The sequence below is a fragment of the Vipera berus genome (assembly GCF_964194415.1).
Source record: "Vipera berus genome assembly, chromosome: 4".
Taxonomy (NCBI): Eukaryota; Metazoa; Chordata; class Lepidosauria; order Squamata; family Viperidae; genus Vipera; species Vipera berus.
In genome coordinates, this window is record NC_138206.1 from 97,091,128 (window position 1) to 97,116,874 (window position 25,747).

General features: G+C 42.5%; 1 protein-coding gene across 3 annotated transcripts in view; it reads right to left on the bottom strand.

Annotated features, from left to right (window-relative positions):
* Positions 1 to 265: 265 nt before the first annotated feature.
* LOC308667919 (protein-lysine methyltransferase METTL21E-like) overlaps positions 266 to 25,747 on the bottom strand; it is a 35,579-nt gene continuing 10,097 nt past the window's right edge. The window contains exons 2-5 of one of the 3 annotated variants that reach the window (XM_081327521.1): positions 20,438 to 20,533; positions 18,515 to 18,672; positions 6,393 to 6,510; positions 266 to 2,457 (exon numbers count right to left, since the gene is read on the bottom strand). In XM_081327521.1, the coding sequence (XP_081183647.1) occupies positions 2,054 to 2,457; positions 6,393 to 6,510; positions 18,515 to 18,672; positions 20,438 to 20,444 (687 nt within the window). In that variant the 5' untranslated portion in view covers positions 20,445 to 20,533 and the 3' untranslated portion in view covers positions 266 to 2,053. Of the gene's footprint in view, positions 2,458 to 6,392; positions 6,511 to 18,514; positions 18,673 to 20,404; positions 20,534 to 25,747 lie in introns of all 3 variants that reach the window. The other 2 variants (XM_081327522.1, XM_081327520.1) reach the window with 2 other exon arrangements.

Sequence of the window (25,747 nt, forward strand, 5' to 3'; positions counted from 1 at the left end):
GGAATTGGTTAGAAGTTGTGGTGCTCCATCATTGCAGGCTTTCAAAAAGAGGCCGGACAACCATTTATCTGAAATGATATAGGGTTTCCTGCTCAAGCAGGGAGTTGGACTAGAAGACCTCCAAGGTCCCTGCTAGCTCTATTATTCTATGTTCTGTGTTCTAATATTGTGGCTTGTTCACTGTTCTGAGCCCACCAGTGTCTTAATTTTAATAAGGAGTCTAAAGAAGATGGAAATGTTGAAGAGAAGAATGTGACCCCATATGATAATTAAAAAGCATCCCTTTATTAAAGCAAACATGAAGCTTTAGAAGTGCGTTCACTTTTTAATACATTCCAGTTCCTGACAGCCACTATAACTATTCATCATCATCATCATTTTAACCATTGTCTGTCCACTGCAGGATGAATTCCGCGTATTTCCAACCAATACACTCCTGAGCTTTCTTTTGCCAGTTGGCCCCACAATACTTGCTGACGTCATTGATCCATCTTGTTTTAGGTCTCTTTTGTGGACGCTTTTTATCAAGCGGGATCCATTCTAGGACTGCCTTGGTCCACCTGCCATCAGTTCTTCTTGCTATGTGAGCAGCCCATTTCCATTTCAGTTCTTTTATTCTCTTGATGATATTGTATGCTTTTGTTTGTTCTCTAACCCATGTACAGATCTTTCTATCTTGTTTTGTAATGCCAAGCATGTATCTTTCCAGGGCTCTTTGCGCCACTCATAGGTTTTGTATCAATTATGAGGTTAGTATCCATGTTTCACTGGCATATGTTAGAGCAGGTAACGCACACCAATAGACAACCTTTCTCTTCAAGCATAGGGGGAGGTTGCTCTTGAAAATTATGCTTAGCTTGCCGAATGCCTGCCAACCACATTTAACATGCTGTTCAATTTCCTTTATTATATCACCTTTCACTGAGATCTGATGGCCAAGGCATATGTAGTGGTCTACTACATCTAGTTCTTTTCCAGATATAATTTTTTTTCTATCTTTGGTAGTTATTAAACATAACCTAGCTCTTTTTCAGGTTTATTTTTAAGCCAAATGATTCTCCTGCTTTGTGCAACTCTTTGTAGCTCTTCTGAGTCTTGTGAGAAGAGAACATCATCTGCAAATCTTAAGTGATTGATTTTTATTTCATCTGTTGCCCAGTCTAGTTTGCTAAATACTTCTTCAAGGCAGGCTGAGAAAAGGATATGTGATATTCAGTCCTGGTTATTACTTAATGGGAATTAGCCATTAACCTCTACTCCTTTCCACAAAACATGACAAATATTGGCATATACAGTTAATAAATAAATAAAACTTGGTAAGGCAGGCAGTTGGGTCTTCCTTAGGCATTATCAACGGAATAGCATTTATATCCTATCATTTCACCACCGTTCCTACACCCATAATATGTGTTGCCTGAAGCAACCACCTCTCTCTATTTTATCACAGCAGGTTAACTTGCCACACCTGAAATAATCAAAATGTCAATTGAGAATGTAGGGTTAACCTGGCAGCTCATAACTAATTCATATAAAAGCATGCAACTGAATTTTAGTTTTATAATAATCATCACGGTAGCCTGAATCTGTAGTTGAACTGAAATGTTGATAAGAAATAAAATATTTGAGTACTCCAGCAATCTTGCGCATTCAGAACTGGAAAATCAAGCAAATTAACTTGCTTGATTTTGATCCTATTTTGATCCTATTACCTATTTCCTTAGTTTCTTATGACTATAACTTTGTTATTTGTATCTCATGATTTATGTTGATTGTTTTTATTAGTATATTATGATTTATGTTGTTTATTTAGTATCCTATGACTATCACTGAAGGTTTACAATGAATGTATTTTACGATTATGATCACGATTTATCACTTGTTGCTCGTATGTACACTAAGAGCTTATACACCAGAAACAAATTCCTTGTGTGTCCAATCACACTTGGCCAATAAAAGAATTCTATTCTATTCTATTCTATTCCTAGTCTTGTCTTGTCTTGTCTTGTTTTATTAAACCACCTAATTATTGGATATTTAACAATCCAGGATGCAGTTATTGGAGTTGTTTTGGCCTCCTCTTTGCTTTAAACAAAGTTATATTTAAACTAGGAAAATCAGAAATCATTTCTAGATGGAACAGTTTTTTGAATTGGTCCACAAACGAGTTTTCACTTTCCAATCTGAACCGCATGGCCCAGATGATGGTGGTATTATCCATACACAAATGATCAAAGGTTAGAAGCAGCTCTTCCAAGTAAGGGTGGTGGTATACAACATCAGCAGCCAATATGTAGTCAAACTGAGATGAAGACCTGGGAAAATTCTTCTGCAGGTCCACCCCCCAGACCAATGCTTTCACCTGAGGCTCATGTTTGCATTTCAGTTTTGTGTTTCTGAGAAGATTGTACTGAAGGTTTCCTAGCACTTCAGGCAAGTCAGTGGAAATCACACGAGCACCTGTGACAAAAAGGACCACAATGTCATTATTTATTGAGAAGCGTTGAAGAAACTAGTACAAATTATTTTTATAATTCTCTGTAGCATAAGTAAAAATGATGAAGTGTGGCCCACTGTAAGTAATACAATATTCTTATGTGTCTCCAATTCCTTACCTGATAAAATTCCAGGCCAATTTTGGATTATAGTTTTGTAATATTTATTTAGCTTACAACTGTGAGTGGAGCAAACTTGAGCAGAAAGGCTTTCTGATAATGTGACACTCCACAACTATACATTAAGTTTGTAGGCTCAATGAATTTAATTTAATTTAATTTATTAATATTTCTATACCGCCCTTCTCCCGAAGGACTCAGGGCGGTGTACAGGGCAAGAATAAAACACAAAGTTACAAAAATTAAAAAATAATTAAATACATGCCCATAAAAACAGTTGGTACATTAATAAAAACCCCAATAAAATGATAGTAAAAAACCCCACCAATCCCCCCTCAGGCCAGGCCGGCTTGTTCGAACAGGTATGTTTTCAGATCGCGGCGAAAGGAGCGAAGATCGGGCGCCGTCCGGAGCTCAACCGGTAACTGGTTCCATAGCTCCGGGGCGCCCACAGAGAAAGATCTCCCCCTGGGGGCCACCAATCTACATTCTCTGACCGGTGGCACCCTGAGGAGTCCCTCTCTGTGGGAACGCACAGGGCGGAGGGAAGTTGACGCCGGCAGCAGGTGTTCCCTAAGGTACTCCGGACCCCTGCCATGTAGGGCTTTAAACACCATTACTAGTACCTTGAATCTCACCCGGAAGACAACTGGCAACCAATGCAGCTCACAGAGCAGAGGTGTGACATGGGAGTATCGGGAAACTCCCAACACAACTCTCGCGGCTGCATTCTGTGCCAGTTGGAGCTTCCGGGTGGTCCTCAAGGGCAGCCCCATGTAGAGAGCGTTGCAGTAGTCTAGTCGAGAGGTCACGAGCGCGTGAGTGACCGTGCATAGATCATCCCGGCTTAGATAGGGCCGCAACTGGCGCACCAGGCAAACCTGGGCGAAAGCCCCCCTAGTCACAGCTCCTATGTGGTCTTCCAGAGTGAGCCGTGAATCTAGGAGGACTCCCAAGTTGCGAGCCCTATCTACGGGGGGTAATAATTCGCCCCCCATAGCGAGAGATGGAATGTCCGAATAAACCTGGGATGAAGGTATGCAAAGCCACTCGGTCTTGTCGGGGTTGAGTTGAAGTCTGTTCCTCCCCATCCAGACCCGAACCGCCTCCAGGCAACGGGACATCACGGTGAGGGCATCACTGGGGTGGTTTGGGGTCGAAAAGAAAAGCTGAGTATCATCAGCATACTGATGATACCCAACTCCAAAACCACAAATGATCTCACCCAGCGGTTTCATATAGATGTTGAACAGGAGAGGCGAGAGGACCGACCCCTGAGGAACTCCACAAATGAGAGACCTCACGGTCGACCTCTGCCCTCCTGCCAACACCGACTGCGAGCGTCCCTGGAGATAGGAGGAGAACCACTGTAAAACCGTGCCTCCCACTCCCAATCCCCTGAGACGCCGCAGCAAGATACCATGGTCGATGGTATCGAAAGCCGCTGAGAGGTCTAATAGGACCAGAACAGAGGAATGCCCCCTGTCCCGAGCCCTCCAGAGATCATTCACCAGCGCGACCAATGCCGTCTCCGTGCAGTATGGCCTTATGGTCACATTGCCAAACTAGTCATGAAACTCACTAGATAATTTTAAACCATTTACTACAAGCTTTTCCATGCAACAGGACTATACTGTTACTATCCAAGCTGGAAGTCAGCAGAAGACTACTCTGGTTGCATTCCCAACCTCTGACTCTGCCTTAGCCACAAAGCAAAGTAGGGTTCCTGTCCACATCGGGACAGGATGCATGTGTCTGCAGGAACTTTTTGCTTTCATCAAAATAATAGCAATTAACACCATATTGCCTTGCTGCAATGTTGATCACTTTGGACTGTATGTGCAATTTCATGCCACTCATACAAAAGGGAGAGGACTCACATCATGACAAGACAATGCTGCTCTTAACATTATGTCACATCCACCCTGCAAATCTGTTAGAGGTAAAGAAAGCCAATCAAAGTTTGTTTTTATCTTAGACCAGATGTTGGGGAAAAAGAAAGCCAAGGGTTGGGGATGGAGCAGAGAGAAGGAATGTCTCTGTTAGTTCAAGTTACTGCTGTTAATTTTCCAATCCCAGAGAGGGATCTTTCAATGGCAATAAAGAACTGGAAGAAAATGAATAACCTGTCCTTGTTTCTTTTACCTCTCTCTTCTGCCACCCATGAGTAGCAGAAACCATGGAGAGGGGGTAGGGAAAGTCCTACATCTTCCCCATAGAAAGGCAGCTGTATCGTAATTTCCCCACTTCTTTTAATACCCAGAAAGGAAAAATAGGATGGAAGCAACACCCCCCAAGATAAAGCTGCCTGGCAGTGGGGAGGGATGCAGAAGAGACCCACAGTGGACAGCTTCTCCGGCTATCCTCCTACATGTAGCTCCATGATGAAGTTGCCCTGACTTCCTTCAGCATTATCATTTTGGCCAGCAGGACTGTCCGGCAGCCAAGGGTAGGTTGAAGAAGCAGCTTTTTATATACTTGGTCTACTGAGACTTTAGCCCTCAGATGCTGGGAAGGTGACAGAAAGCAGGATCAAAAGGTGCAAAAAGGAAGCATCTCTGAAGGCAGCACATCTTCTGTTGGGGAAGTGGGTCTTCTTAGTGCCAGGAGAACAGTCACCAGAAAGGCAGGTTTCCCCTGCTTCTCCTTTCCACCCCACTACACCTGCCTACATCTGATTAAAGTAAATTATGGGAAGGGGAACAATGGGGATCGGAATCCTGTTAAAAGCTAGCTGAATTATCTCTTTATCCCTATCACAATTCCCAGTCTGAACGGATTTCTTGAATCCATAGTTCAATTGCAGCTCCCATTTTTTTTCCATTTACATGTAAATGTAAAATCTGTACAGTCACTAGTGGCAACATCAAGTTGTTCTCTGAGCTGCTTGCTTCCATCTAATGGTGGTCAGGGTTTTTGCCATCCTGGTTTAGTTAGTCTATTTTGTTTCCCTCTCTGACCAAGGTGTCCTATTTAAATCAGGGCTGCAGTGAGATCCATAAGAGAGTGTTGTGATTTAGCGTCAGCCTGTGGGTTCGGCAGTTGGGTCGGACGACTCAGAGGAGGAGGAGGAGGGGGGTGTTGAAGAGCTTGCTGAGGGGATTGGACAGCTTGATGAGAGCCCTCAGCCAGGCCCCTCTCACCTGGTCACGACGCAGACCCAGCTGTGTGAGCCTGACAGCGTGGATGAAGATGACCCACAGCTGGCCCTGTTCAAGGACGCCCGACGCAGGAGGCAGTCAATCAGGAGTAAACAGAGGAAGGCAATGGGGCTCCTCGGAAGGAGGCAGAGAGAAGCCACGCCCTGAACTGTATTTAAGGGGGAATGCGTGGGAGGGCTGGTTTGCTGAAGGCAACCGCTTGAAAAGCTCCTGTTTCTTGGTTCGTGTCTTGTTCTATTTGTTTTTGTAGCAATAAATTTGGCAGGCGTAATTCCAGCCTCTTGCCTTCTTGTAAAAGGGGTTGTCCCTGCCTTTTCTGCAGGGCCAGTAGCAGGCTGGTACAGAACAGAGAGGTCCATGGGAATAAAGCCAATTGCTCCCCATACTAGAATTTGAGCCACATTAGCCCAAGTACAAACACATTAGCAATTTACTTTAGAAACTGATGAACCCAAAAATACTATTCCCAAGATTGGTGTCTTGTTCAAAGTGGATTTGCTCTGAGAATAAATCAATTTTGCACCTGTTTTTTTCCACCTGTTTTATGTCCCTCCAGATACTAGTATCACATGTGCTATTTTTAAAAACGGAGGGTACAGCAGGAGATACTACCACTTACCTAGCAAGCTGGCTACTATAGAGACAAGGCCTGTTCCAGCTCCAATTTCAATAACATTTTTGTCAACCATGTTACAAAGCTTCACATTTGTTTCCAAAAAATAGCATAGAACAAGAGCCTGAGAATGAAAAAGAACAAGAATAAATTGGCAATTGGCAATTCTGAAAAAGAATAATGAAACAATGCCTTTAGCTCAACAAGGCCACCCTTTAATTACTATAAAGTAACAAAGAGGAGAAAGAAACTTTAGTCAGTGTATATGAACAAAAGAATCTCTTGACACAAAAAATATGTGTGAAAAGCATGAATCTTAGGAAGTTAGAGAAATAATCAGAAGTTCAAGTTTGTTTTATATGAACTAGTTTTAGACAATTGGCAAATCTAGAATTTTTCAGATTATTTGGATTATAACGCTCCATAACTGTTAATCAACATGCCAGGGGACAGTGAGATTTGCAGCCCAAAACATATGGAGAGCAATAGATTATCTTCTTCTGCTGTAAACTGTGAAACTCCTATGTTGTCTTCCACAATTAATCACAAGGGGAACTTATCTGGCCTATTTAGCAAAGGGTCTTCTAGCACCATGCTATTATTTCCTGACTATGTCTATTCTAACTCCTGCCAACATTGTTATAGGTGCCCTTCTGGATAGCTAGCATAGTACTGTCAAAAATGGAAACTAGAAACAATATAGTGCTCAGAATTAAAAGGGGCAAAACATGCATACCATGTGAGGGATTTAAAACTGGACTTCCTAAGATTTATTTTTCTCCTTTTTCTTGAAATAAAATGCAATGTGAGCCACTAATTTCTACAAAACAGTGGAACTTCTCCATCTATTATCATTCCATCTAACTGAATCATGGGTAGCACAGCACACATGAATCAAATGTCATTTCACCTTAAGCCAACCGCTCATAAGCTAAGTGCTACTATTTTTGTTTCATTCTTTCATTCTTTTTTCATTCCTTTGTTTCAACTGTGAACTTTACTAATTGGCAGATGAACATTTGCTTCGAAATAACACCTTTTATGCTTGATATCTAATGTTTTTAAATTACAATATAAATGTCACACTGTACATTATTTTCAGATTCTGATATCTTCTTTAATAAAATGTTTAGGATCATACAAACCCATTACACAAGTTGTTTCTGCAGGATCGGAACAAAGGCCTATGTAAATCAGATTGAATTTCCAGAGTGATGAACCAAATGTCTATTGGAAGCCCTAGTAAAATATACTGTAAAGACAATTACCATTTTAATATGAGACACTTCTGAACAGTCTGAGTTTGTACGCTTCCATGTGCTCTTGACCCATGCTTTTACAATCGGGATGATTGTGCTGAAGTTAATGTTTGGAACAAACTGGTAGCAGTTTGCTGTGGAGGCAGGAGGGAAGAATGATATTATCTAGTTCAGGGGTCTTCACACTTGGCCCTTTTATGACTTGTGAACGTCAACTCCCAGAATTCCTCAGCCAGGCATGCTGGCTGAGGAATTCTGGGAGTTGAAGTCCATAAGTCATAAAAGGGCCAAGTTTGAAGACCCCTGATCTAGTTGCAAAGGGCTGTAATTAGAGGAAGTTGAAATCAAATGGGGATAAGAACCTCCAGAAAGAGCAAATAAAAGATGAGATTAAGAGGAAATGAATTGTGCTGCAGGCAAAAAGTTGGACAGTTTGGAGCCAATGAAAGAATATAGAATTGGAGACTTCTTGACAAGGAAGCTAGTTGTCCCAAAGGGTAAATTGGCATAAAAAGTATTCAGAAATTAGAAAACTCTAACAATGAGCTATAGAACTGAGAATGGAGAAGAGCTGAAGAAGTTTAGTCTAGATCAGGGGTGTCAAACTACCGGCCCGCAGGCTGGATGCGTCGCAACAAAACCGCGCCCACCCCATTGCCGGCAATGGGGAAAAAGCTCCGATGCGTCACACGACGTCACGTGAGTTTGACATGTCTGCTCTAGATACAGGGGTAGGCAGCCTCGGCTCTTTTATGACTCATGGACTTCAACTCCCAGCTGACTCAGGAATTCTGGGAGTTGAAGTCCATGAGTCATAAAAGAGCCGAGGTTGCCTACCCCTGGTCTAGAAGGTTACTCTAGAAAGGGGTAGTTTAAGGAGAATAAGACAAGAAAGAAAGGTTACTTGAGAGTAAGAGATAAGAGATGGGGGTGGAGCACAAGGCTTCTCTCCCTGTAGCATTCTGCTCAACTGGGTCTCCATCCTTGCAAGTGTGTTTGGAAGTACAAATTATCATCGGCAATTCTCGGTGAAAGAGAGAGAAAGGCTGATGGATTTTCACCAACAAGGAAAAAGTTCAGTGGGGAAATATTGAGACTTCAAGACCCAAAAGGAGCAGTGGACAAAGTCAAACAGCAGGAGGGGGGAGGTCCAGCCCCAAAAGAGCATTCAGACAGTGAGATTTAGATGTTACAACAGAATTAAGAATCATCTAATGAATGATTCATGGCTAAATGCTTTAGAAAATGGAACATGTGAATGACATACTTTTTGATTTGAAATATAGGCAATGGTCATAAGAGCAATGTAGAGCAAATAAAATCTGTTCAGCATCTTAACTGAAACTGCCTAGGAACATTACTGATAAAAGAGAGATAGGGCATGCTTTTAATAAATCTAAAATAATTTCATATTTCTGATATTTGGTAAATTACATTGTCAAATGATTGCCTTTTGATCTGTGAATATTAAATCTACCCAGGAATAGAGATGTGGAAGTCCCTAACCTTAATATTCCACTGTGTGTGGATTTTCCTCATTTATATTTTTGAGCATTATGTTTTCCAAATTTTACACAAAAAATCCAAATACATGTAGTGCTTGTTTAGCAATCAGAATTGAGATCAGTAATTCTGTGACAAAAATCACATTACACGGACTTCCGCTGGCGGCGCGGCGCTGAAGACAGCCTCCCCTGGCTGCCCGCGGCTCAGCTGTTTGTTTTTTTGCCTGAAACAGCGCCGATCAGCTGTTCGGGCGAAATTGAAGCCCCCTCCTCGGGAGAAGAGGAGGGGGTGAGGCCCCAGGTAGGGGTAGAGTTCTCCGAGGCCGCCTGAGCTTTGAGCTTGGGCGGCTGAAGGATCGAACTCCCCCGAAGCCTGGGTTGCTCCCAGCTGGCCGTCGTCTCTGCTCCGAACTTCCTGGAGCAGAGCCAGGCGTCTGCGAACCAGCCCTGCCTGATGAAAGGACTATGATTTAAAGGAGCAGGCAGAGCGGTACAAGAGGAAAAGGTGAAGAGGACTATTTTACTGTACTCTCTAACTTGTTGGACTTTTTAAACTTTAATTGAAAGTGCGTCATAATTGAGGATTAAAAGATGGCGGCTAAACCTCCCTCTAAAACTCTTCGGAGTGGAGGATCCTCGCCGGTGCAACAATCATCACTACAGGCATTGCACCCTCCTGAAGTGCTGACATCGAAGGATTTGCGAGATGCCTTGGATAAACATGCCCAGGTACTTTTGGAATCAATTAATCAATCAATTGCTGATAAATTTGCACAGATGGAGGAGAAATTGGAGAAATTTGAGGAAAGAATGGAAGAGAGGATGGAACAGAAGTACAGCGTGATGAAGGTAGACATTTTGACTTCAGTGCATAAAGTGGCGGAATGTGTGGAAGATTTAGATGAAAAAGTGGATGATTTGGCTCAAAGGAATGCTATACTAGAAGTAAAAGCACGGGAGAATGAAATTGAAAGAGGCAAGTTGGAAAGGGAGTTAAGCCATGCCCAACATTACCAGATGCAGTTTGCTGTCAGAATTAGAGGCTTAAAAGAGAATGTTAAAGAAGATTTAAAGCAGCTGATCTCTGAGGCTCTCGAAGGGGTATTGAACCAGCCAGCATCTGAAATAAGAGCAGCTATGGATAAAGTGTTTCGGGTGAATTCATGGATTGCCAGACAGAGAAAGTTGCCTAGAGATGTGGTGGTTTATTTTGCAAAAAGAGAAATTAGAGATCAAGTTATACAAGCTGCCTATGATGTTAAGGTTGTGATTGCTGAACAAGAAGTCTTGGTTTTAAAAGAAATTCCTCCAAGGATTTTAAGGGGAAGAAAGGACTATACATTTCTTGTGCAAGAGCTCAAGCAAAGAGATATAAGGTTCAGATGGGAGATTCCAGAGGGGCTGATGGTGATGTATGAAGGTAAAAGGTATAGGCTGACTACTGTGAAACAAGCACGTGATTTCTACAATAATGTCTTAAAAGCAACCTCATTAACGCTCTTGGAAGCTGGAAAGGGATCTGGAGAAGAAGAACAACAAGAGGAGGAAACAGAGGAAAATGGTGCTGGAGGAGATCAAGCTACAATCTCTTTGGATGATCCTAGAGAGCAAAGAGTGACGCGTGCTGCTTTAAAACGAGCAAAGAAAATAAAAGAACAAGATCAGCAAAAGTCTTCAGATTCTTCACATCGCATTCATAGCCAAGCTGTGGGAGGAGCACGGCCTAAAGTAACCAGTCCTATCAAAGCTGTGGTCCAAGAGCTTTTCGAGGATATACATGGCAACTAAATTTTTAACCTGGAATGTTAATGGACTAAACTCACCGCAGAAGAGGAAGAAAGTTTTTCAATATTTAAAACAATTTAAGATAGATGTTATATGCCTGCAAGAAACGCATATTAGAGTTTTGGATCAAAAGTATTTATTGAACTCGAGGCTGGGTACGCAATTTGTTGCTTCTGCAGAGAATAAGAAAAATGGAGTGGTTGTTTATGTTAAAAGTGCCTTAACAGCGGACCTAATTGAAGCAGATAAGCATGGAAGATATGTTATGATCGAGCTGTTGTTTGAAGGTAAAAAGACGCTTTTAGTTGGATTATATGCTCCAAATCAACAACAAGCTGACTTTTTTAGTTTACTTCATACAAAGCTTACCCAGTTGGATTATAAATCCTTTATTTTTATGGGGGACTGGAATGGAGTTATGGATGTACAGTTGGATAAGGCTGGAGCCTTTAAACGCATTCCAAGTCACGCTAGACTGCCTAAATCTTTTTTTGAAATGAAGGATGACCTGGAATTGCGAGATATTTGGCGTGAGAGACATTTGCGGGAGAAGGATTATACATTTTATTCTGATAGACACCAATCTTTTTCGAGGATTGATTTTATTTTGTTGACTAATGATCTTCTTTTGAGAACTAAAAAGGTGAAAATCTGCGCAAGAATTATCTCTGATCACAGTCCAGTGTGGTTGGAGATTGATAAGGAAAGAGGAGATAGACGCTCATGGCGCGTAAATGAGAATTTGTTTAGAAATCAGAGAAATGTGGAAGAATGCAAACAGCGGATGAAGGATTTTTTTGAGATGAATATGAATAAGGGTACCTCTATGGATATGGTTTGGGATGCTAGCAAGGCCTATATGAGAGGGGTGTTGATATATATGAATAATAGACATAGACGTGCAGTGGAAACTAGAAGGAAAGAACTGGAGAATGAAATAAAGGAAAAAGAAAAGGCTTTGATTTTGAACCCAGAGGAGGTGAAGATCAAGGAGGCTATTAGACTGTTACGAGGACAATTTGATAAATTAATGGCTGATCAAGTGGCGACCAATCTGCGGTTTGCTAGGCATAATACTTTTTGCAATGCTAATAAGCCAGGCAGATGGTTGGCTTATAGACTGAGGAAAAAACAAAGGGCATCTAATATAGATAAGATTGAGCATAAAGGAAGGGTTGTGTATCAACAGAATCTTATTAAGGATGCCTTTGTGGATTTTTATTCGAAATTATATACTAAAGAGGACATTAATGCAAAAGATATTGATACGTATTTGGAGAAGGCTAGCATCCCGGTTCTTACGCAAGTACAAAAAGAGGGGATTAACCAACTGATTACAGAAGAAGAAATTTTTACAGCTATTAAGGAACTGAAGGTGGATAAAGCACCAGGCACTGATGGCTTGACTGCGGCCTATTATAAAAATTTACAATTAGAGATGATAAAACCGTTAAAGGAACTGTTCCAGACAATCCAGAGGGGGGGAAAGGTGCCCCCGTCTTGGAGAACAGCTTTTATCTCTTTGATTCCGAAGGAAGACCAGGATGCTACTTTAGTTAAAAATTACAGACCGATATCGCTTTTAAATACAGATTATAAGATATTTGCTAAGGTTTTGGCTAATAGACTGATGAGGGTTCTGCAACAGGTGATTCATGGGGACCAAACGGGGTTTATTAGTGGAAGACAAATGAAAACCAATGTGAGACATATAGTTGATGTGTTAGAGTTTTTGGAAAGGCACAACCAGATCTCTGCTGCGCTAATCTTTTTAGATGCTGAAAAGGCTTTTGATCAATTGAACTGGCAATTTTTGTTGAAAGTTTTAGACAAAATGGATTTTGGGGAAAAATTTTTACAACCGATTAGGGCATTATACCAAAAACAAACTGCCCGAATTATAGTTAACAATAGTTTGACAACAGTATGTAATATTGAGAAGGGCACAAGGCAAGGCTGTCCGCTATCGCCCTTGTTATTTATATTAACATTAGAGATACTATTGGTTAAGATTCGGAATTCGGAAAAAATTAAGGGGATACAAGTTGGAGATCAGGATTACAGATTGAGAGCATTTGCAGATGATCTGGTTGTTACAGTGACCCAGCCAGAGAACTCTGTTGTGGACCTGATGGAGATAATAACACAATATGGGAAGGTTTCTGGATTTAAAGTAAATATACAGAAAACTAAAATTTTGGCTAGAAATATGACAGTTTCGCAGAAGGCTCTCTTAGAAGGATTAACTGGATTTGAGATTGTTAAAAGGGTTAAATATTTGGGGGTGATTTTGTCGCCCTCTAATACAAAGCTATATAAAAATAATTATGAAAAGTTATGGGGGAAAATTCAAAAAGAACTGGAGAGTTGGGAAAAATTGCAATTGTCTTTGTTGGGACGGATCGCAGCAGTGAAAATGAATGTCCTGCCCAAATTTTTATTCTTATTTCAAATGATACCGATTCTTAAGAAAGATTCTAACTTGGAGGAATGGCAGCGTGGTATCAATAAATTTGTGTGGGCAGGGAAAAAGCCACGAGTTAAACTTAAGATTATGCAGGATACTCGTGAGAGAGGTGGCCTTAAAATGCCTAATTTTAAATTATATTATGAAGCTGCTGCACTAGTAGGAATAAGTGATTGGATTAATTTGACACAATCGAGGTTATTAAATCTTGAGGGCCATGATCTGTTGTTTGGCTGGCATGCATATTTGTTGTATGATAAGAAGGTAGATACTGTGTTTAGGATGCATATTTTAAGACAGGCATTGCTGAGAGTTTGGAAGAAGTATAGACATAAGTTAAGCAGCAAGATACCATTGTGGGCAATCCCAAAACACGCAATAGAAAATATACATGCTGGTTTCAAACATGATGAGACTACTTACAAGGAAATTTTAAGTTTGGAAGGGAATATTTGGTGCTTGAAATCATATAGTTTCTTGCGAGAAGAGAAGGTTGTTCAGACTTGGTTTCAATATATTCAGTTACAGGCCAGGTGGAAAGAAGACCAAAAAAATGGATTTGCAACGACTGATGAAAATTTGATAAAGCAAATTAGAAATCAAGGACCAGCACATATTAAACGGATATATCTTGCATTGATAGAGATCGATTCAGAAACAGAGCTTGTTAAGGATTGTATGATAAAATGGGCCCAAAACATTCAGGAAGTTATTACAATGGACACGTGGGAAAAGATCTGGGTGAGGAATGTAAAATTCACTCAAGCTCAAAGTTTAAGAGAGAACTTTTACAAAATGTTTTATAGATGGCATCTAGATCCTAAAAAGCTTGCAAGTATGTATCCGAATTATCAGCCTAAATGTTGGAGGTGTGGTGATGAAGAGGCAACATATTTTCACATATGGTGGACATGTAAAAAGGTCAAGGCTTTTTGGATAAAAGTCTGGTGGAATATGCAGAAGATTTTTAAACGGAGGATAAAGTTTTGTCCGCAATTTTTTTTGTTGGGAATAATTGTTGACGCTACAGTTGTGGACTCTAAGTTGATGCTGAATTTAGTTACGGCAGCAAGACTTTTGATAGGTCAATATTGGAAGAAAGAGGAACTGCCGACTATACAAGAGTGGATTTTAAAGGTTTCCGACTTGGCAGAGATGGCGAAGATTTCGGCCTATTTGAAAGATTACTCGCAAGAACATTATATTATGGAATGGAGAAAATGGATTGAGTTTATCCAGAATAAGTATAGGGTCAAGAAGTTTTATCTAGCATTTGAATAAGTCTTCTTTCGTTTTCTTTTTTCTTTTTTTATTTTGTCTTCTATATATATTTAATAATGCTAAGTTTTGTTTGATCCTATATAAGTTAGAGAGTGATGGATTTTAGAATTTATAGTTGTTAGTATATGGTTGTTTATGATTGCCTTTTTATATATATATACCTTGTATTTAGCTCTGGGAAGTCCGGGGGGGGGAGGGGGGTTAGGGGGAGGTGGGGGGGGAGGAGGGAGGGGGGGAGGGGGGGGAAGGGGGGAGGTAGGGAGGGGAGGTAGGGAGGGGGAAGGGGGTTTTTTAAAGGAAAACTGTATTTTTAAAACTTTTCAATAAAAAAAAAAAAATCACATTACACAACTTTGCTTTCCTTTTTTTTCTCCACTGTCCCTCCCTTTGGGATGCTCACCCCAGCACTGACATAATTACCAGTAAGAGATTTAATAGTTGTATTTACATTCATTGGGGAGGAAGGGACAATAAGAGGCTATTCAGCCACACAATGGGAAATACACATCAAAAAATGGGTTAACATCATTTGCTTGCCTAGTATGCTTGGGGTTGGGAACCGCAACTGTTCTAGGCCAGGGCTTTTCAACGTTTTCACCCATTGTACCACTTTTAGGATAAGGCACTATCCAAATACCACCAGTCACCCAGCAAGGTGTAAAAAAAATGACCCAAAAAAAGGAAAAAAATGATAAAGTACAGGTAGTCCTCGACTTACAACAATTCGCGGAAGCCAAGAGGGCCAGGAGAGAAAGCGCAGCTTTGGTTGGGGGGGGTTCAAGGAAAGGGCGCCTGGGAGCACTCCGGGGGCAAAGAGCCAGAGGGCTCCCCCGAGAGCATCTGGCCAGGCCACACCACCACAAGGCCCCATCAGGGGCGGTGTGCTCTGGCTTCCGGGCTCAGCTGGCAGACGGTGAGCGGTGCCTGCAGGCCGCCCAGCACTCCCAACTGCGCCAACCAGGTGAGTGCAGGGAAGCAGAGCTGGGCGGCCACCTACCCCCACTGGGCCCGGCACCTCCCCTACCTGGCCACGAGGGAGCGGTGCCTTCCCTGCCCGCCCACCTGCCTGCCTCACCAGGCAGCGGCTGCTCCCTCCCTTCCCACCCACCCGCTGCCCTTCGCATTTCAGTTCCCAGCATCTCCAGCTAGCAGAAGCTCCCCCCAAAAAACCCTCAACTGCCTGAGGGACCAAGTGTCCCACTCAGCACCCTTGCTCCCCTGTGTGGGACCAGCGGGGCTTTCCCTAGATAGAAGTCAATGACACTCAAAGCGACGGGGGGGGGATAAACCAGCGAGTTGAGGTTCTGCCAGATGTTGCAACACCACCTCCTTCCCGTCCTCCCTCCCCTCCTGTCTTCAGGCTCTCCAAGGCTTTTCAGAGGCCTACGACCCCAACCTCAAGGCAGCCATGATGAGGGGCAGTGAGCGGGTGAGAGACATTCTAGAGGCGGGCACGTGTGTCACCAAACTTGCTGCGCACCTCCGCAACTTGCTCGGTGGCGAAACGCTCCGTTCGGCTTCCTCCTTCAGGCAGCACCTGCTGCTGCCACTGCAGCAGTGGCCAAGGGAGAGCCAGCTTCAATATTTCCTGTGGAAATCCCACAGCATTCAGCTCCTCCTCTCGATTCCTCCCCACCCCTGCACGTTTGTGGGTTGGGGACTAAGGAAGGAACAGAGGTGTTGGCTGTTGTCATTTCTCCCTTCTGCATCTGACTGCCCTCCCCCTCCCCAACCTCCTTGTGGCTTTCTGCCGCTCAGCTGTGGTGTTCTGGTGCAGCCACCCCCGGCCTCCAGGAGCAGCGTTCTTCCGAGCCTGCTTCTGGACCAGCCAGTCTCTCCTAGCCCCTCCGCCCTTCACCAGCTGCCAGGTAGAAAAGTTGGGCTGAGGCCAGGCAAAGGTCGCAGGCGCTTCTCTGTGGGGCACACCGGCCATCGGTACTGTGCCGCCTGTGCTCCCCCTCCCCTGGCCACTGCTCTGGCTCCGGAGCTGCCCACAGACTTACCTCCTCCTTCAGCTGTTGCTGACGGAGCTCTGCAGGGGGTCGCCAGTGAGAACGGGAGAAAGGCAGTGAGCCTGGAACCAGCCCTGACTGCTCCGGAGGGCTCCCGGTGGTGGCTCCAGCCAGCGAAGAGAGCAGGAGTGGGGCAGCGAGCAGAATGCCAGAAGCCCTCCAGAGCAGTCAGGGCTGGTTCCAGGCTCTCCGCCTTTCCCCCATTCTCCTCATCGGCTGGGGTGGCTGCCAGTGAGCCAGCAGACCACTGGGAGCTCTCTGCAGAGGGCATGGGACAATCTGGCATCACACTGTGGGAAGGGGAATTCCAGTGGCGTCCTCATGGCTGCAGGCATGGACCTCCCTGCAGTGGAGACCATGCAGAAACCCTGCAGAAACCCCACTCGAGCATTTGGGAGGAAAGGCGGGGCTCCCTCCCTTCTTTTGGCGAGTGCAAAAGACGTCTGGATGGAACAAGCCTAGCCAGGTTCTGCCAGCCCCCACCCCCACCCAGATGCCCTCACCAACCCCAAGTATTTTTTTTACTAACCTGCTTTCAGCTGCATTCCATTTCTCAGCTTCTCTGCCTTCGCCACGTGTTTGTGGGACTATCGGTAAAAAAGAAAAAAAAGTTCCATGAGACCTTCTAACTTCTCGCAAAATTAGAAAGTCTCATTGAACTTTTTTTGTCCCACAAACACGTGGCTGAGAAGCAAATGGAGAAACGGAATGCAGCTGAAAGCAGGTTAGTAAAAAACGCTTCTTACTTTTTTTTTTACAGTGCTGTTCAACCAGTCCTATGCATATCACCAGCCAGGTGCTCGCGTACCAGTAGTGGTACGCGTACCACTGGTTGAAAAACCCTGTTCTAGGCCAGGGATCAGCAACCTGAAACAGTGAAAGAGCCACTCGGAACCGGTTCCCTCACAAAAGGAAAAACTGGGAGCCGCAAAAAAAATGTGTGCACATGTGCATACATGCACACATGCGCAGAACATGGTTTGACTGAAGAGTGGCGCCAAGGCGAGATATGCACCTACCCTGCATATTTGAATTGATTGAACTTTTTTAGTCCCACTTTTTTTTTGGACTGCACATCAGAGGACTGGGAGCCGCAGGAGACGGCTGAAAGAGCCGCATGCGGCTCCGGAGCCGCGGGTTGCAGACCTGTGTTCTATAACTCATTCCTTTTGATGTGTATTCCCCATTGTGTGCCTGCTTACTCTTTTTTAATTCCTTCCTCTCCAATTTCTCTGCTCTTTGAGGAGGGGAGGAGGAAAAAAAACAGTGAGGCCCAGGAGAGATTGCTTGTTTAGGCAATTTCTCCACACTGCAAGAAAGGTAAAAGAAGAAAAAGCAGGTCAGGCACAAGACATGCACTAAAGGATTTTAATGGCAAATACATGACTGAGAGAGAGAGAGTGCAAAGGTCATAAATATGCACCTTGGTTGCAAAGGAGGTTGTTTTTTTTTTGAACCCATATAGTTGCAAATGGCCATTGCATGAGGCATTTGATAAGTAAAATCTATCTGTATTTCATATATTTAATCATTTGACTTGTGGCCATAGGTGATTAGGAATCCCATGCCATGTGAGTTAAGTAATGCAGGAAGGACAAAACTCCATCCTGGTCACCCAACTTGCTTGCTTCCTGTGCTAACTGCAGAGGGTAGGTTCTTAGCCCCAAAATAAATCAGAAATTCAGTGGAATAACAACAAGCAAGCAAGCAAACTAATTACTTCTATGGGCTTATTTCCAAAGCAGATACAGGCCTGTGGAATACACTGCTGTACTTTATTTCAGATATCAAAGCCAATAATATTGCATGACAACAATACCGAAGGCCAAACCACAGCTCCATAACTGTCTGTAGCTTCCGTAATCTTGATCCTGTGGCCAGCAAAACTGAATTCTTCCCAAGTATGGGTGGTTATCAAAGATGGACAGAAACATCGTCCCATGATCTCTGCAACTACGCCCTCATCTCCATTTTGTCCTAATTTAAAATAACAACAAACATATAACAATGACAGTGACAATATATAACAATAACAGATATGTTAAAAATAGCAAGAGGCAGATATCCCTTTTAAATATCAAAATATTTATATCAATACTGGTAAAGGATCCCCACAATGAAAGTTTTAATACATTTGTAGACATTATGTACATATTCATAAAACTGTAATAATTTTTTCCCTTTGTAATTCAGTAACAATGAAATAAAAACCCTACTGCAGTAGTCTTGTAACCAACTGAATCTTCATAATTAGGAAACAGATATGGGTCTAGGATAATTGGCTGCAGCCACATGGCCACGCCCACTTCACCCCGCCCCTCAGCCTCAGCTGACCCACTGTGGACGTTCATCCTCAGCTGGCCGTCCACCAGCACTCCTCCCACCATTGTTGCCCCACGCTCCTCTCCCTCCCCCTCATCCTGGGCAATTGGTCCAAAGACACTTGTCTCTAGCCAATTTGCAGTGTGGAACAATTAGCCAAGGCATCCAGGCATCCAATCCGCATGCCGAGGGGTGGGCCTCGGCCTTCCCATTGGATGTAGACCCACCACCTCGGCTTCCTGAAGTGCTCAAATTCCTTCTCCAACATTTGGGGCAGGCTATGAACAGGGAAGGAGAGAGAATCGTTCTTTGCCTTGCTGGAAAACCTCTCATGGTGGTGGTTTAGGGCATGAGGGGGGGAGAGAAAACACTGTGGGCAGTTGGGGTGAGAGGGCTCCAAGCTCTTCACCAAGAAAGTTTCAGGCAGGGAACTTCTAGCATCAATAGCGGGCAGGCCTGGGTAGGACAGGAGCAAGAAAAAAAACATGGAGATTGCTTTAATTGTCCCCTTTGAAGCTCTTTCACCTTTGGAATTCTGGTCTCTCCCTCCCTACACTCCACACCACCCCTGTGCTGGGCGAGGCCCCTGAAAAGTTTCCCAGCAAGGCGAAGAAAGTCTCTCCCTTCCTCCTCCCATCTGTAGCCCACCCCAAATGTCTGAGAAGGAATTTGAGTACTTCAGGAAGTCAAGCTGGAAGGACTGCATCCAATGGGAAGGCAGAGGCCCACTCCCTGGCATGCGGATTGGCTGCCAGGACATGCAGCTAATTGTCCCATACTGCGAATTGGCCGGCACAAGTGTCCCTCATCAAATTGCCTGGGATGAGGGGGCAGGGGAGGGACCAGTGGCAGGGGAGAAATGCCAACAGAGGGGCAGTTAAGATGAACGCCAGTGGTGGATCAGTTGCAGAGGGGGAGGGTGAAGTGGCCCAACTGTGTGGCTGCGGCCAATTGTCCCGTTCCAGACTGATAAGTTTATTTAAAAGCAGTCAGGGGCTTACAAAGAAAGCCCTCTCTCCAACTTCTTGTCCTCTAAGGACACTTTTGTATATCCCTATTCTAGCACAAATAAGTGTTCCTTGCTTTGTACGTACTTTCTATTAGTGTTTGTCTACAAAGTTAGTAGCTGTTAAGCTGAACTACCTTATAAACTAGAGGTAAGTAACTAATGCCCCTTGATTATAAGCAACCCATCAAGATCTTTATTAAATAATTGATTATTGCAGCAAGTGTCCTTTTTTTCTTAAAAGGTTACTGTTTCTGGAAAGTTTAACAGTTATATAAGTCCACAAATCCTTTTAATGCAAAAACCAGAGTGCCTGGCAATCTTAATTCTGTATTAGACTGACAGAATTATCACTTTGCTTTCACATTGCAAGGAACAGACCTTTCAGAAATTGGTATTTTCAACAAAGCTCACCAATCATAGATCCTTCTCAAAATAGCTATATCTGATATTCTGGCTTCTGCTTGACAAAGACTGTGATGTCAAAGCCTTGAAGAAAACAAGCAATAACTGCAGCATTGACAAACCAAAAGAAAGACATTTGCACTGAATAAAATGCATTTTTTTCTCCATTGAGCAGAATGTGATAAATAATACAGATAATCCTTGCTTAACAGGATTAATTGGAAATGGGATTTATAATGCTATTAACACAGTCATAAAGTACATCATGTGACTTTGCCACTTGTGACAGCAGTTCTGATGCGTCTGGTTACCATCATTAAATGAATCCCACGCTGTTAATCACATCACATGGTGGCCAACTGCCGAATTCCCCATTGATTTTACTTGTTGAGGACACTTCTGTTGAGCTATTGTGATGAACTGACATTCAGCCAGAATACAGGAACGTGTTAAAGCCGAAAACAGTGTCCAAAAATGTTACATTTTATATGTAAATATTTTCACTTTGAGTCCTTTGCAAGTTCTACATGATCCATCTCATTTTGAGCTCTAATGTATATAACTGATTCATTACAGAGTGCTCTGTATTATAAATTTAATTTGCCATGTTCACCTTATGCTCTTCTCCTGCTCCTACCCCTCCTTCAAGATTTTTTAAAGTTTTGTCATACCTTTTAGCTTTTTATATGTAATTTTATTCTGTTGTATCTTTTATCTGCATGCAATTCTCTCCAGACAGTGTCTAATTTTTAACTGGGCAAAGGGTACATCATAGGGCAACAACTTTTTTATCCAAGGTACCCCAAGTGGGCTAACTTGCAGAATACATCCAAAATCCATCACTCCATAGGATTAAAATTTGGCAAAGCTGTGGCCACTTCAGCACTGTGACCCCTTCCAACTACACTTCCCTGAAACCTGTAGGTTGTGCGGCACAAAAGAAAATGGGAGAGGCTTATCTGCACCCTCCTTCCCTCTTCCCTTTGGCCCCTGTACCCAATTGGATGGCAGCAAGGGCTGGCTTGAGAGCACTGGCATCACTGGGTGAGCCCTCTTCTTCCCTGGAGAAAGCGGGCCCTTGGGGACACATCAGAACGAGGATCAAGGGTGTGGTTTTCTTCACAGTACATGGCTCTCTTGGTGCGCCCTCTCCCTAGCAAAGTGACAGGCAATTTGAGTCAGCTGAGGAGGAGACGACGCCTCACTGGAGCTCTCCTGAGGGCCATGAGGGGAGGGGAAGCAGTGCAAGTCGATATGGAAAGAAGGCTGACCCAACTACGAGCTGGATTGCCCTTCCTGCTAGACCAGCTGAATCTAGGTGATCATTTAACCAACATTAAATAACTCAAGTAGTGAGTTGGGGGATAGAATTTGGGAAAGAAGCAGCTGCAATATGTAAAAAAAAATCCCAAATGTGAGCATGAGAACAGAAAAGAGAGGGGTGGGGGAAGAAAAGCACTGGGAACCAACAGTGACCTGCACTCCTTTTACTGTCAGAAAGACTTCTCATAAGCAAAAGGTAAAGGTGAAAAGGCAGAAATATTTGTTCAATTAATTCAGAAGTATTAATTGTCAGTCAGAATCTGGCTCTCCGTAGTTCCTATTTACAAACCCAAGAAATTAAAACCAATTTTTAAAAATAGTAACATGTTATATGGTATGGCATGAATTAAATTTCAAATAAAGTGCCTTGGAGTGTTTTTATAAGAAGTAGTCATAATTTCTTTTAATTCTGCAGAAATCAAATTATGATTGCAGGAAAGTATTTCTGTTCTAAAGGACTGTGAAATTTATTTATTTATTTTTTTATTTTAATTCCATTTATATCCCGCCCTTCTCCGAAGACTCAGGGCGGCTTACAAGCTTAGCAGTAGCCTTCATTCTATGTATATGCCTGCTTATTAGGGCTTTCACACACACCCCAGCGGCATTATTACAAAGTCAGCTTAATTGCCCCCAACAATCTGGGTCCTCATTTTACCTACCTCGGAAGGATGGAAGGCTGAGTCAACCTTGAGCCTGGTGGGATGCAAACCTGCCTAATTGCAGGCAGCTGGTGTTACTTAAGGAGGCATTAGCCCACTGCTCCACCAAGGAGCTTTACTAGTGCAGACAAGAGAATTGACTACCAAGATAGAATATTTTAAAATAAGACTCCTGCTCTTGAAGGCTATCAATGGTTAGTAATTATTAGATATATATTATCTCCAGCATCTAAAGACAGTCAGTCTCTGTACCAATTGCTGGGTAAAACAATGTACATAGGATTATGTAGTTCATAATATGCTTATAAATTTCCAACAACTGTTTGATGGGCTACTGAACTGAGGGAACACATTAGCCTTTGGACATATCTGGTGTAACTCTTGTTATACAAGAAACTGATCTTAGGGTAAATTTCAGCTTTTATTAGATGTTAAGAATTAGCCTTGAATGAACTGTACTTGTCATCCCAAATTAGCTTTGGTACCCAGTTGGAAAAAGACAATGAACATCAAGGGGACCTATTGCCCTCAAAGTCATGTCATCAAGTCTCCTCCTGAAACATTCTTAGCTGGTTCAATTAGAGCAGGGGTCAGCAACCTGAAACAGTGAAAGAGCCACTCGGAACCGGTTCCCTCACAAAAGGAAAAACTGGGAGCCACAAAAAATGTGTGCACATGCACGTACATGCACGCATGCGCAGAACAAGGTTTGACTGAAGAGTGGAGCCAAGGCGAGATATGCACCTACCCTGCATATTTGAATTGATTGGTTGAACTTTTTTAGTCCCACTTTTTTTTTTGGACTGCACATGGCAGAGGACTAGGAGCCGTAGGAGATGGCTGAAAGAGCCGCCTGAGGCTCCGGAGCCGCGGGTTGCAGACCTGTGAATTATTTATTTATTTATTATATTATATTATATTTATATACCACCCTTTCCCGAAGGATTCAGGGCGGTTTACAGGGTGGTTAAAACAAAAAATACAAAAGTTAAAAACAGATTTAAAAAATTATATCCGTCCCTGAACAAATAAAACCCCAGTTAAAATTAATTAGAGCAACTCTATATTGTGGCAAGGTGTTGATGTGATAAAGTTCGCTCCTTGGCCACTTTCTTTTTCTCACATGGAAATGACAAATGGCCTATACAGGAATTGGACAAATTATTTTCCAAATATTATGAATTTAAAAATGTTTTCAATGGGTTAAAAAAAGTCCCATTTCAAGGGAAGTCAAGTGAAAGTGAAATTAGCCCTTTTCTGCATTGTTTCCTAGTTAAAATCATACCTGTAACTTTTAATTTTCTCTCAGATAGTAATTTCACTAGGTTGGGAAAATATACAGGGGGGGGAAACCCTAAAAATTCCAATACCAGATATGACTTGAAAAATATCCAAGATGTCACTAAAAGGCAGTCATGAGATACAGAAACTTCTACTTTTTTTACTGACATTTAGTGATCATCTAGATTTTTTACCTTAGTCTTGTGACATATTTGTATAGTTTGGCTTCGAAGAGTTCCAGTTAAAACTATTTTAGACCTCAACCCTATCACTCTGATTGCCCTTTAAAATATAGTTTTGATAGCCAATCAAAAACAGCACTCACAGCAATGTAAATGTAAAATAGTTGACCTGTGTGTGGCTTCGCAAGGGTTAACACTGCAGTTATCTAGTTCATATTACACAGAAAGAGAGCAGGGAGTAAATCCCTCTGAACTCAATAACACATGGCTCTATGTTTTGTACAATAAGGTAAAATCAAGCAAATTGAAGTTGATTGCTTTATAAGACGAAACTGAGTATCAGAATAAATCACAGATAGTTTTTTTGCACATGAATATTTAAACCATCAATTAAGAGCTTAGGGTGTTAATGTTAATGTTAATGCATATTCTATTCCATTTTATCAGGTCCTATTAAAACCCTATAAACTAATTTTCTATCTTATTAGATTGCTCATCCAAGCATTTTTCTTGTATAAATCTGTCTTGGTTTTTTTCCTTGTTTCTATTTTAAGAAAACTGAAACCCATTACATGCTGAGTCCCCACAGAGTCCCCTCTATCATCCTTTAGTAAGTCTCATTCCTTTCTAATGTAATAATGTTTTTTTAATCACTTCAAGTACATTCTAAAAGCTGCATCTCTCTGGGCCAACATCTTAATGTAGTTAAATGATAAGAGATTTCAGCATGTGAGAACATCTCTATGAAAGTGAAAGCAACACATTCTTTGCAAACTCTGAAATAGGATACAAGGGTTACCAGGTCAACCTCTTTTTAAATATTGCCAAGGGAAATGATACTCTTGCTAAGTCCTTGATGACCTTGGGGACCTTAATTGCTCTTTTCAAAGAGTCTTTCCCTGGTAAACATATTTTTCAACCAAACCTTGAATGTAGTCTATAATTCTATTTGTTTTCCATGACCTAATGATTATCAAAGAGCCTGATCCAGCATGTTCTTAAGGGAGATCATATTGTTGGGCATAGAAAGGTAATAGTGTAATATGGGGGTGTCAAACTGCTGGCCTGCGGGCCGGATGCATCACGCCAGCTCCGGCTAGGGGGGGCGTGGGGGGAGTCACAATACGTCGCGACACATCACGTGGCGAGTTTTACACCCCTGGTATAACACATCGGAGGAAGGGCAACATTTTTGCAACATATTGGTTGTTCGTTTCTATTATAAAGCTATTTCCACAGTCCTGCTTAGGGTTTACTCTGTGCTGCTCTGCCATTTGATTCATTTTGTCTCTGTTCTCCTAATTCCTTCCTCCCAACTAAACAGTGGGCAGCAGTGATCATGGGACATAAATTCAATACAGATAGTCCTTGACTTACAACCACAATTTAGCTCAAAATTTCTGTTGTGAGACAGTTAAGTGAGTTTTGTCCCATTTTATGACCTTTCTTGCCACAGTTGTTAAGTGAATCACTGCAGTTGATAAGTTAATAACCTGGTTGTTAAGTGGATCTGGTTTCCCCATTAACTCTGCTTGTCAGAAGGTCGCAAAAGGTGATCATGTGACCTTGGGACACAGCAACAGTCATAAATATGAACCAGTTGCCAAGGATCTGAATTTTGATCACATGATCATGGGGATGCTACAAAGGTCGTAATTGTGAAAAATGGTCACATATTTCAGTGCCATTAAAAACTCTGAATCATCACTAAACTAATTGTTGTAAGTCGAGGACTACCTGTACTGAAATGCTACTCACCCATTAAATAAATGAAAGCGCACCTCATGGCACATTCCAGAAGTGTTGAGACTATAATTCCTAGCATGATATCTGTGGGGACCCATGTAGCTTCCTTCATGGACACCCACCAC